The sequence below is a fragment of the Squalius cephalus genome (genome assembly GCF_949319135.1).
Source record: "Squalius cephalus genome assembly, chromosome: 4".
In the NCBI taxonomy this organism is placed as follows: domain Eukaryota; kingdom Metazoa; phylum Chordata; class Actinopteri; order Cypriniformes; family Leuciscidae; genus Squalius; species Squalius cephalus.
The window spans coordinates 25,194,634-25,207,763 of record NC_137125.1 but is presented as its reverse complement, the minus strand read 5'-3'; the positions used below and the strand labels follow the sequence as shown (position 1 = coordinate 25,207,763).

Sequence of the window (13,130 nt, the reverse complement as noted above, 5' to 3'; positions counted from 1 at the left end):
AGAGTATTTTGGAGGCCTGTAAATAATGAAAAGTAAAATGCGTGGAGCACCTTTTAACACAATACCCAGATATTCGAAAGACGGGTAATTCCCAAATGATGTTTGCTTACATTGATAGATATCTTTAAAAAGCGCAGCTAGACCCCCACCTCTCTTAACAGCTCTGCAGACACTCATAAAAGTAAAGTTAGGAGGGGATGTTTCATTGAGGATTGTTGCACTGCAGCTGTCTTCTAGCCAGGTTTCATTTAGAAGCATAAAATCCAGATTGTTTGTGGTTATTAAGTCGTTGACTAGAAGTGATTTATTTTTAAGTGAGCGAATGTTAAAAAGTGCTAACTTAACAGTCTTACTTTTCCCCACAGCAATATTAGTTTGACGTGTAATAGGCACCAGATTAGTTGGGTTTGCTGTACGGCTAATGAAGGCCTTTGACTTTCTATCATGTAATAGAACAGCAATAGAGAAAGATACAGGCACACTGGGTTCCCGCTTGTTTTGTAAACATTTGAGAAAGTTGCTGTTATCAGAGCGGGGACCCGACACATATCACTGAGAGCTGGTATCAGTTGTTTTTGGTTCACCTCGAGCAGATGGAGGAGGGTGTGGGCCCTGGCATTGTGGCAGAGGCCGAAGAGCTCTCACAGGAGGAGGGGGAGGGCGAGCTGGGCCCGCAGGCTTTGGTACGGGTGGTTGAGGTGCCTGACGTTTTTTGGTTGGTATCTGGGGGCTTGCAGCAAAAGAGTGGGATAGTTTGGTTCCAGCATACACCAGTTCTTCCATTTTCTGTGAGAAACACAGAAGTGGCGATGCTGGAGAGAGGGAAAAAGTGTCTGGTGAGAGGGCCTGTTGCTCTGGTGTTATCGGAGGCTGTGATATGCTGTCTTGGCTTCCCTGGCTGTTTTCCAGGAAGTTGCCCTTGGGTGCTGAATCTTCGAGCAGTTCTAATATGTCTGTCTGTGGTGAGCTCTGTGGGCAGGGCTCAGCTGAGATTGAGTCCGTGAGCAGAGGTTGTTGTGGCGGAGAGGTGTTATCATTGTCCTTGTGTGATATGTCAACTGCATGTCCATTTTGCTGCTGAAGTGAAGTCCTGTCGTCATTCATACTGTGTCCAGGTGTGTGTGTGCCGTTCAGATTGAGTGGATACTGAAATATTGAGGGAGAAGTAGATATTGTCCTTTAGCACTCTTGAACCAAGTTTGTTTGGGTGGTGGCCATCCCGATGAAACAGTTGTCGTTGACTCCAGAAAAGATTGAAATTGTCAATGAAGTTCACTCCTTTTATATTGCAGGTTTTTTGCAGCCACATATTAAGCCCAAGCAGCCGTGAAAACCTGTTTGTTCCTCTTGCTGGGAGAGGTCCACAGATGAATGTTTGAACTTTCAGTCTTTTAAGTGTTTCAAAAAGTTCATTGTAATCCTTCTTAAGGAGTTCTGACTGCTCTTTATGAATATCATTCTTCCCCACATGAATGATGAGTCGATTTGCAGTCTTATGTTTCATCAGAATGTTCTGAAGTTCCCTGTTTACATCAGAAGTTGTTGCTTGTGGAAGGCAGTACGTAGTTGTATCCCTGCCGCTAATGTTTCTGATTATGGAGTCCCCCACTATCAGAGTCCTGGGCTCGGCTGCGCTCTGAGCTGAGTGCCGCTGTCTGCTCGACCTTGAGCGCCAGTTAGCATCAGTGTTAGCTACTGGCCCATTCAGTCTGTGTTCGATCACATTCATCACATTTGGGGATTCCTCATTTACATTCATTAGTACTTCAAATCTGTTCTCAAGATGTATAGGTGGTGGTAGGAGACCAGTGTTTGCAATCCTTGTCAGAGCTGTATCTGGGGTAGAGGATGCTATTGCGGCAATATGTGAGGCTCGTGACAATCTGATGTCTCGAGTGCCTTTGGGTCTCGCTCCCTGTTTGTGCCATCGATTAGTAAGTCGATCGGCTTGTTTCTCTACCTGTCGAGGAGCACTAGATTCATGGGACTCACCGGCTATATGCTGAGGGTGTCCATGATGAAGCTCTGTTGTGTGCTCCGTCTGGTTAGGTGGTCCCGTAAGTAATTTTGTTTCAAGAACTGCAATCCTTTGTAAAAGTCTGTGGCAGTTAGTGCAGCAAGTAGATTCTTGAGGCATTTTCTCTTATCCTTGTAGGCAGTTGTGTTTTCCTTTCTCGGAATGTAAGCTGGTCGGGTAAAAGAATTCTGTGTTTTTGTAGTAATCCAAACTTTGTCGTATGAGCACTGTGCTGATTTGCTGAAGTTAAAATTAGGTGATAAAAGGAAATAAAAAATAAATAAATAAAAAATAGGAGATAAAATGTAAAAGCGATAGAGCAAAGCGCGGAGCAGTAAGCAAGATCGTCCGAACAGTAGCTGAGCAGGAAGTAGAAAAGTCTTGATCTTCTTGGTCATTACTTTGTGATATTGCAATTTGAGTGACATCTACTGGCATGTTGACAAATGGTGCAGTGGTCTTGGAAGCATTTACAATGAACATTGTGTCAGGCAAAACATTATGACTTTGAGTTCTGTTATAAAATAACTGATCTTTAAAAATCTGCCTGCCTCTATGGGAATTTAACATGGGGTGTCCTGACTTATGCACCCTGTATTTTAAGGAAGAATATTCATTTATTTACGATACATTATTCATTCACAAAGAAAATTGGTGTCCTTAAAGGTTGGAATTTTTAAATTAAGGCATTTAGATCAATTTCCAAAAGATGCATTTTTTTATTCCTCTTTTTAGTCAACTTTAGCATGGGTCTATTCACTTATGCTTAGCACTGTATCTATCAAACTGTTGTTTCTTTGAAAATACTTAATGGACAACCATCAATGTTGTTGTTTTTAACAAAACTAGTTGAGATTCTGTTCATGACATTATGCTTGCTTGTCGGTGAAATGTGCTCGCAGTAATGTGTTTGCCCCACACAGTGGTTCTCTACACTAACTTTCCCCACTTTGGAGGACATCACAAAGATGCATTGTCCCCTCATGTCCTTAGCCTTTTTTCTGAAAGATGTTTTAATAATGAGTTTTCCAGCTTAAAGCATTGATTAAATTTATGAGTTTTCTTAATCAAATTATTCTGTTTTAGGTAAACCATCATATGAAATGTTGGAGAACCACCCTAACTGGAAACCATCTTTGCGGTTAGGCCACAGTGATGTTAAGCAAACAGATGAAGCGAGATTTCTGCGACAAGTAAATCGCAGGACCCAGCACCAGGAGCAGCCACCATCCCCGGGACAACACCAGGAGCAGCCACCATCCCCAGCACAGCACCAGGAGCAGCCACCATCCCCAGGACAACACCAGGAGCAGCCACCATCCCCAGCACAGCACCAGGAGCAGCCACCATCCCCGGCACAGCAACAGGAGCAAGTGCCACTGCTGGCGCAGCACAAGGAGCCGCCATCCCCGGCACAGGAATGTGCACTCTGATCATCTAGATGGGATGTTATCAACAGTCTTTTGGAGGAAAACAGAAAGCTGAAGGAGGAGCTTGAAGAGTACCAGATGAATGAGAACTTTCTGAGTGGTGATGATAACAGAGTGAAGTACTACATGGGACTTCCGACCTATGTAATGTTTCAGACACTTCTGCTCAGTCTCACGCCATATCTGCCTCAAGGTAGTTTGAAGAAGCTCTCACCCTTCAAGCTTGTCCTGATGACTCTTACGCCTGGTTCACACCGGACGCGGAAGCGGCGCGGAACGGAAAATCACGCGCGGTCCGGCGCCTGCCTGTTCACACCAGATTCTCCGCGACGGTCGACAAGCGCTTCTGCTCAGTTGTTGTTTATTCAGAGCTATTTTTTACATCATGGGTAAGTAAATAACCTCATAAAATGAATACACCATGTTTCTGTAACCAAGAAGTTTGTACACTTCTTTTATTAATCCGTTGCCGAGACACACACGCAGCCAGAGAGAGAATATGGTAGACAGTAGTAGTGTAGATATACCGTTGAAATATACATCCTCTCTTCAAATTTATTAAATCTATTTTCCTCTTCCTGTTTCCCAGTGCGAGTAGACAGGAGGAGAGCCCTTGCACTATATCTATTACTTTGCAGTTGTCGCCAGAGAAGAAGAAGAATGTGGGTCCACCCCATTAACAAAAAAAGAAAAGAATTTGGTGTGTTTCACCATCTTGTGGCGGAATTGTCCCTGGACAGAGATCGCCACGTGAAATACTTCAGGATGTCTGCTGAAAAGATGGATGATCTTCTGTCTTTGATTGGGCCTGATCTAACAAAACAAACCACCAATTACCGGGAATCTATCCAGCCAAAACAATGTCTTGCTGTTACACTGAGGTAAGATAACAAATAAATAAGCATTTTAAGCACAATGTATTGGGTGATTTATTTTTTATTTTTTTATTAACAACTGCAAAACTACAATCTAAAACCTTAACTATAATATAAAAAACAATATAATTTAACAAAATTAGAACTTCTTAGACAAATGTAAATCTATAAATAAAAAATGAAAGTCTTTGAAACAACAAAGATTTATTCAGGTTCTCCCAGTTCTACTAAAAATGGTGGAATGTTGTGGGGGGCGAGAGGTCTTCAAGCTCCTCAAGCATAGACATGCTCCTTTCTCGAGCTGGAGTTTGCAATGGGGTGTATTGTCTCTGCTGTGAGTGGGACATTGGGGGTTGTGTTTGTTGTTGATATGATGGGGTGGGGGGTGGAAGGTGGCTTCGTTGATAATGGGATGTTGATGTATATGAATAATCTGGTGTTTGTGACTGGGTTGGCTGCTGCCAAGATAATGGGGTTGGTTGGATAGCTTGGGTCAGTTGTTGTTCTTCTTTTTCCAAGTCTGTGAGGTACTGTAAAATATGTATTTGAGCATTTGTTTGTGAGCTACGGCGCAGTCTGTTAAGTCTGGGGACAAGGCTGAGGGCGAAAAAATACATCTCCTCCTCATCTTTGGGGACATGCGGAGGGACCGGTGCTTGTTCGGCTGTGAGGAATTGCAGGAGCCGTTGTTCTGTTGGTCCTTCTACAGTTGACCTTTGCCTTTTTCTTTTTTGTTGTTTGTGAAGTATCAGTGGCGGCTCCTGATGACAAGGCCTGAACTCTGGGGTGTGTTGGGGGGTTTGCAAGCTGGGTAGATGTATGTCCTCCATCGGTTCGATGTGGAGAGGAAGACGCAGACCTCAGTGTCGGAGTTCCTGGTGTTGCAGGCCTTGAAAGCAGTCCAGAGGGTCCAGTCTCATCACAGCTTAGATCTGCAGATGTTCCTTCGCTCAGATCACTAGGCCGGAGAGTACTTTTCGAGCTTTAAAAAAAAGAGAAAAACCTTTTGTTATGATATATATGCTACAGGCAAAATATTAAAAATTATAATTTGCAACAATGAGTATGAAAGTTCACAAGATCAAATACATTTATCAAAAAAAATACCTCCACTTAGAAAAACAAATACTAACCTTCGGGGTTGCATATAAGGTATCAAAAAGGACATGATAGTGCTATATTTCCAGTCCCTTGCACTGCCCCCAGCGGACCCACTCGGAGCAGTTTTGTTTTTGTTCTTCACAAATGTGTCCCGTAATTGTTTCCATCTCCTTTTTGCATTCTTCCACTGTGACACAGTAACATACATGAATTAATAGGAAACAATGCAATAACTCCTTTTAATATTATCTGTATTATTACTAGGGATGTCCCGATCCGATCACGTGATCGGAAATCGGGCCCGATCACGTGTTTTCAGACTCGATCGGAATCGGACGTTACCTCCCGATCAGGACTCGGATATATATGTATATATATATTCTCATTATTTTTTAACACATCTATAGTTATGCGATGGCACAGAGTTACGCCGGTTTCACACTGCACGTGTTAGCAGAGTGTAAGCAGCGCAGGAGCAGTGCGTATGGTGAGCAGGAGCAGGACACGCGCGTTTTGCTTTCACACTGGCAGCTTTTGTCACGCGCGGCTGAACCGCGGGTTGTGTAGGGCAGGCTACAGACAGAGTAGGCTACTCTATAATGGATAAGTTGGCATTGCTTTTTTTTTTTGTTTTCAAATACATTTAAGAATAAAGACTTGTCAAGAAGCTTATTTTATTAATAATTTCATATAACTTTTTGTTCATCTTTGTTTTTATTGTTATGGCAACAAGTTTGTTTTTGGACATTTGTTTTCTTTTTAAATTGCTGTTTGTCATTTGATTGACTGTTTAAAACACAATAGATATCATCAATGCACTTTTTGGATAAAACTGCAGTGTATTTTGGCCATGATCAATGTATTGTCACTTTCAGCAAAAGCGGCGCAGCAAAAATAGACTCGGCGCCGAAACGATCGCGGCACTCCTGCTCTGCTCTGCTACGCACTGCCGCGCCGCCTCTGCACGCGGTGTGAATGCTCTAAAGCCTGGTTTAATCTGTTAACATGGGCGGCGAAAAAAATACGCACTGCACGCTCTGCTAACAGTGCAGTGTGAAACCGGTGTAAGAGTTAGGAGTGCAGTTCCTAAAAGCACATTACTGGCTTTGCAAACACTGTAGCACTTTTATTTTTTATTTGTTCACATGCCTGCCGGGTATTTTAAGTTGAGGTGCTATTTGTTTATATATTAGACTTTTTTATATTTACTGTTGCACTAAAGTCCAAAAGTGAAGAATTTATTTATTACTTGATTGTTCAAGCTACCTCACAGAAGTGCTCTGTTTGTTAACAGAGTTGTTGAATGTTAAAATAAGGTGAATTAAATAAAAAAATAAGGAACATCCTGGGTCTGTTTTTTCGCTCTTCTTTATTCTTTTTTTATGTATTAAGTATCGGATCGGGACTCGGTATCGGCAGATACTCAAAATCAAATGACTCGGACTCGAGGGCAAAAAAACCTGATCGGGACATCCCTAATTATTACACAGTTATGATATTTCTATTATGATATTTCTTTTTAAATACTAAGTACTGTTTACTGTTGTTCTTGAATCATATACTTTTACATAGGCTAAATTACACACTTTTCCTCCTGGCGTCAGGCTCACATTTTTTTCCTGTTTTTATCCCACAGATATCATTTAAAATTTAGTTACATTTTCTTTATTTCCACAGATTCCTTGGTACAGGGGAAACATTTTCCAGCCTGGCTTTCCAGTACAGGTTAGGGCAGTGGCGGTTCTAGACCATTTCAACAGGGGGGGCCAAGCTGGGGCCAGTTGTACTGTTAGAGGGGCCAGTTACATTTACAGTTACATTTAGACCTTATTATTGTCATATAATTTTCTGCACTGCACTGTAGGCATTAACAGGCAAAATACCATGTTTACAATCATTCAACAATGTATTTGCATTTCCATTATATTTTTTACATTTGCATTACATATTCAGAATCAGTCACATTAACTGTATTCTACGATTTTTGTGTTTTTTTGCAAAAAGATTCTAGATTCAGCAAATTCATCTAATTTTAAGGCCTTTGCCCTCCTTGATTCAATACTTAGAACACCTAAATTGCTTATCTGTCATCTGACATTGTGGACCTGAGATAGGTTTTCACCAGCTTTAGTGCATACAATATAATATACAATTAAATTATGCTTATTTTAAATGTATTGTGCAGGCTAGGTATAAAAAATATAGGAAAAAACATGATAATATGAAACACTTCAAAACAGAGCGCGTATGCGCATCGCGGGTGCAGAATGATGTGCTCAAAGCAACGTGGAGCGCTGCACAAGTGCGCATTTAAAAGTTCACGGCACAAAGCGAAGAAAAGTCGAGCGCACAAATCCTAGTGTATATCTGTCCAACAGTTTATTCATAATTTGTTTCTTCACAGTTTTAAATACCAGTTATTGTGCGTTTGATGCCGATTCATAGTCCTTGTGGTGTGAACAGGCACACGGTAGCGAGTCGTTTAAAAACAGCAACAAACATAAAATACAAATACACAAAATAAAGTCATTTTATGCAAATCCACAGCCTTTTATCTACAGATCATGCATTATAATGTGAATATATCATATTGGAGAGAGTTTTACCAGGCATCCTCCTGTAACCGGACGAGGCGCGCGCGCTGTTTGAATACTGAATGGAGTGATTGACAGCCGCAGAGGAGGGAAAACGAGTTTCCATAAACTTTAATTAATGATGTAAATAGACTTTTGTCCCTCACATTAAGCTATGGAATGGCTTCAGATGACTTTGCGAAATTATAATCAGACTCTCTCAGACCCAAGTCACCCAAACTGATGTGAAAAAGAGGCGCAGAATAGCTGTTTGCATCCCTGTTTAAGTAAAAATACTCAGCACCATGAGTTTGTTGATCATATATTTTATCCTTTTTCAAACTGCCACAAACTAACAAACGGCCAGGTTCTAACGTTACACTTCTGTAATGCATTTAATACAAATACAACATATTAACAACTTTACTCACCTCTATATTTCCTTCTTTGCTTGAACTAGGCTATAATATTCACGCAAAACGTCCACCAACTTCTGAATAGAAAAAAACCCTGCAGATCCGATTTAAGCAGTCCCTCTAGGGTTACATTTGTGTTCCGTGTTCCCACTGTCTAATAACGGATGTGAAAAACAACGATAGCAAAAAATAGTTTTGTAAAAATTATTTCACACTCCACATTTAGGGGGGCCACAAGGGGGTCCAAGCTTGTTGTCACAGGGGCACTGGCCCCCCCTGGCCCCCCTCTAGAACCGCCACTGGGTTAGGGAAAAGTACTGTGTCCACCTCCGTACACATGACCTGCCGGGCAATAGAGAGGCGGATGATGGACACCCAGTTTCCCAGGCCCACGGAGCAGATGTGGAGAGACATCGCCTCTGCATTCTGGATTAAGTGGAATTTTCCGAACTGCCTTGGCGCCATTGACGGGAAACATGTAAACATCAAAGCACCATCAAAAACCGGAAGTCAGTACTTCAATTATAAAAAAAACATTTTCCATCATTTTATTAGCACTGGTAGATGCAAACTACCGTTTCATCAACATCCAAGTGGGGGACTATGGACGGGCAAGTGATGGAGGTGTGTACAGTGGATCGGACTTGGGAATTTGCATGGAGAACAAAACGTTGCATGTTCCTGCTGACTGTCCTCTACCAGGAGCCGTCCAAAAAGGGCCAGTACCATACACCATGGTGGGAGATGCTGCCTTCCCTTTGAAGAGGTACTTGATGAGGCCATTCCCTGGGCAACCCCTTGATCGGTGGCAAAAGATATTCAACTACAGACTGTCCAGGGCCAGAATGGTGGTGGAATGCGCCTTTGGCATTCTGGCAGCAAGGTGGAGAGTTCTCTATACACACATCGCAATGGCACCAGAGAATGTGGATGCTGTTGTTATGGCTGTGTGCATCCTGCACAACTACCTCCTTAACGCAGTGGAAAATCAGAGTTTGTTGGAGGAGGCAGAAGAGCAAGGGGAACATCTCCAGGATGCCAGGAACATGGGTGGCAACAGAGGATGCAGGGATGCATATGAAACAAGAGAAAAACTCAGTGCATTTTTCCTCTCTCCAGAGGGCAGTGTGTCCTGGCAGGATAGGATGGTGTGAGTGACATGCTGAACCACAGCTAGAGGGACTTGGATTTGAGGGGACATAGATGTACCCATTATTTAGGGCCTTAATTTGCTGTATATTATGCTTGAAATAAATGTGAAGGAAAAACAATTTATTTGTCATTATTTCATGGACTCTGACATCAACCTCTTCTTTAGATAGGAATTTACATGTCTATTTACAGTAAAGTTACAGTCTTCACTGAACTATTTAAGCATTGCTTACATCTTTATGTATGATTTTTTTTTTACATACTTTAGAGATAAAGATAAATCTGTGGGTTATTATGAGCCAAATGTGTTAATAGATGACATATTAACATTATGGGAGTAATTTATTGTCAAAACTTTATAGGTACAACCACAATATGCAATACATAAAAATAATACTTCATGTCTCTTCCAAATGAGCTTGCTCTAGTGGAATATGAGGTCTAAATAAAAGTAAAAAGTTTTAAACAATTAAAGCTGTATTTACAATGATACTTGTATTTATCCTATCTGTATGTAAGCTATATTATTTTTTTCTTATATAATATTGCTGTAAAACTGCATTTAATGAGTAGTCTTTAAGGAGAATGGGGGATGGTGGAGTTAATGGCTGAGGGACCCTGTCTGGTGGCCCCTGTAGCAGGATTCAATTTGGTCACAGTGTTGAAGATGTAGGCTATTATTTAATCTATAGAGGAAATATATTTCACAATCTATGGACAATTATTTTTGCACAGAACTTGTGGGACACCTTTTGATTCAAACGATAGGCTATACTTACTTGTTGATCCGATTGCTGCTGCTACAGCCTCCCAACATTTGTCCTTTTTGCTGTTGTCCTTGTAGTACGTGTGCTGGGGGTCATACAACTCCCTGTACTTCTTCACTTCAATGATTAATTTGACATCATCGATTTTCACTTCTTATCAACTCCTGCCTGCCTCTCTCTCTCGCTGTTTCCCTGTTTGTTTGTGTGTTTAGTTAATTCTTGCAGTATTTTAATTTGAAAATTGCTTATATTTTGACAATTGACCGGATGTCTCGTGTTTCTTGGTGTGACTTCCTGCCGGAATGGACGCGGATCACTCGCGATCGCGCAAAAAATAGACCAGACGCCAAAACTGGCGCTTCACGGCGCGGGCCGGCCGCGGCGTGCCGCGGCGCTCCGCGTCTGGTGTGAACGACACCATAGGTTAACATGGGCGCCGAAAGGAAGCAGCCTCCGTTCCGTGCCGCTTCCGCGTCGCTTCGGCGTCTGGTGTGAATCAGGCGTTATGCACCTTAGACTAGACCTGCCAATACAGCACCTTGGCCGTCTGTTTCGGGCGCACAGGACAACAGCCAGTGATGCCTTTCACCATACTCTTAGGGCCCTTTCACACCTGAAAGTCCGCTCCAAGGTCCGAACCAGAGTTCATGTTTTGATACTTTGTATACATTTGGTTAGTTTTGGTTTGGTTTCACATTGCAATTATGCGAGCGCACTAAAGAACTTTTCATGACGTACTTGCGTCCTGTCGTCATCATCTACATGGCTGCATATTGACATTGATTGGGTTGTAAACGGACGTGCGTCTGACGTCAGCGTGTTGTCAATTCGGCGGGAAACTTTGACAAGAATGAATGAACAGACGCATATCGTTGCCACTATACTGTTCTTATTATGGCATTACTCCCTGCAGCACCAACTATACTCGAGGCTAGTTCAAATTCGCCAAATGAACGTCCTCGTTGTGCGAACATTTTATCATCGCCGACAGGACGCTGGACAAATGTGTGTTTGTGTGTGTGTGTGTGTGCGCGCGCGCGCGCACGCGAATCAGCTGGAAGAAACGCTGTGGGCAGGTCTGACAGATCTGCTCATAAATATTCTTCTTCAGTTGTTTAGGCCACGCGGGAACCACCGGGACTTCCTGTAAATAGTCCGAAAGTCCGAACCATACAGAAAATGCTTTCACACTGGAAACGAACCAAACCTTTGAACAGTTTGATCCGGACCGAGACCACCTCTTTTCGTCGGACCAAATTTCGTCTGTTTGGTCCGGACCGTGGTCCGGGGGAGGTTTCACACCTGTAATTTTGATTCGAACCAAACTGAAAAGTCCGAAAGTCCGGACCAAACAAGGTAGGTGTGAAAGGGCCCTTAGTGTGACGTACTCACGGCTGTCTCCATTGGTGTACTGGCCAAGCAGAGAAAGTTTATTGACCAGTATGCCACAACAGTTTGTGGAATCGTTTGGAAAACATGTGGCTGCAATTGTGGACTGTTTTGAGGTTTTTATTGAAAAACCCTCAAATCTACTTGCAAGGGCACAGACTTTTTCTCAGTATAAACATGCATACACCATGAAATATCTAATTGTGATTACACCCCAGGGTGTAATTTCTTTCATATCCAAAGGGTGGGGTGGGCACGCTAGTGACAAACACATAACAGAGCAAAGTGGTTTCCTCAACAAACTGTTGCCAGGTGACATTGTGCTGGCAGATATAGGATTTAATATCAGGGAAAGTGTGGGTATGATGTGTGCTGAGGTTAAGGTACCTACTTTCACAAGGGGTCGTGCACAGCTGGAGGCAAAAGATGTGGAGGAGACTAGGGCCATAGCACATCTCAGGATTCATGTGGAGAGGGTGATTGGTGTTGTGCGGAACAAATTTACATTCCTACACTCAACTGTACCTGTGAACATGCTTCTCAAATGTGAAGGTGAAAACATAATGGCGTTGGACAAAATTGTCACTGTTTGCTGTGCCTTGGTAAATATGTGCAAAAGTGTTGTCTGAGTGCAGACTTTTTGTTTAAAATAAAGTGTAATCTAATCTACTATGAAATTTCTGTAAATTTTAAATACACTCTTTAAACACCTTTATATGACTTAAGAGTATTTATTGAGAACTCACAATGAACAGTGTATTAATATGTTTTCACAATATGCTCTAAATAAATCACAATAAAAAGTGCATTAATGTAAACAAAAAGTGCATTAATGTAAACAATAAAAAGTGCATTAATGTAATGTGCATCAAACAGTAATCAGCACAAGAAGGGCAAAACCAAGGAGTATCAGCAGAAGGGGTGTTCACAAGCCCCACACAATGGAAGTGATACCACTGTACTGTACAGTTCTCGTTGTCACATGGACCTTTCTCTGGTCCAGCACAGAGACACCACACTGACTTATTTCTCTTGGGTGCTTTGTCTTTTTTGGCAGGTTGCTTTCTTGGCGTCTTTACACGCACTTCCAGTGGCTGTTGTTGCTGTAGCACACTGGGGCCAAACGATGCTTGGGAGGTAGGTGGTACTGTGAAATATTGCACCACGAGTTCAGGGAAAGCCACCTTCAGGAAGAACTCCTGTGCCTTTTGAAGCCGTGCCTTCCAAAAAAAGGTGTCTGGAGTTATGCGTAGAATCACACAGTCCTTCAGTGTCCACACTACGAAGTCACAGTATGCACTGTCGGTTACAAAAAGTTGAGTTTGGACCTGGCTGTGGTACTGGTGGTTCTTCTTGAGGTGCACCTGACCATCAACCACATGCAGGCAGAAATTGCGGTCATCTGATGAA

General features: G+C 42.3%; 2 protein-coding genes across 5 annotated transcripts in view; one reads left to right on the top strand and one right to left on the bottom strand.

Moving 5' to 3' along the window:
• Positions 1 to 13,130, top strand: part of LOC307157356 (uncharacterized protein) — a 268,751-nt gene that overhangs the window by 118,443 nt on the left and 137,178 nt on the right. The gene's annotated exons all lie outside the window — the stretch shown is intronic.
• LOC307157381 (uncharacterized protein) overlaps positions 4,397 to 13,130 on the bottom strand; it is a gene marked incomplete at its 3' end in the record, with an annotated part of 34,234 nt that continues 25,500 nt past the window's right edge. For all 4 annotated transcript variants that reach the window (XR_013820941.1, XR_013820942.1, XM_079869293.1 and 1 more), the window contains 2 exons: positions 5,456 to 5,610; positions 4,397 to 5,304 (listed from right to left, as the gene is read on the bottom strand). Coding sequence is in view for 2 of the 4 variants with exons in the window: in XM_079869293.1 (XP_079725419.1) it covers positions 5,498 to 5,610 (113 nt within the window). The remainder of the gene's footprint in view (positions 5,305 to 5,455; positions 5,611 to 13,130) is intronic.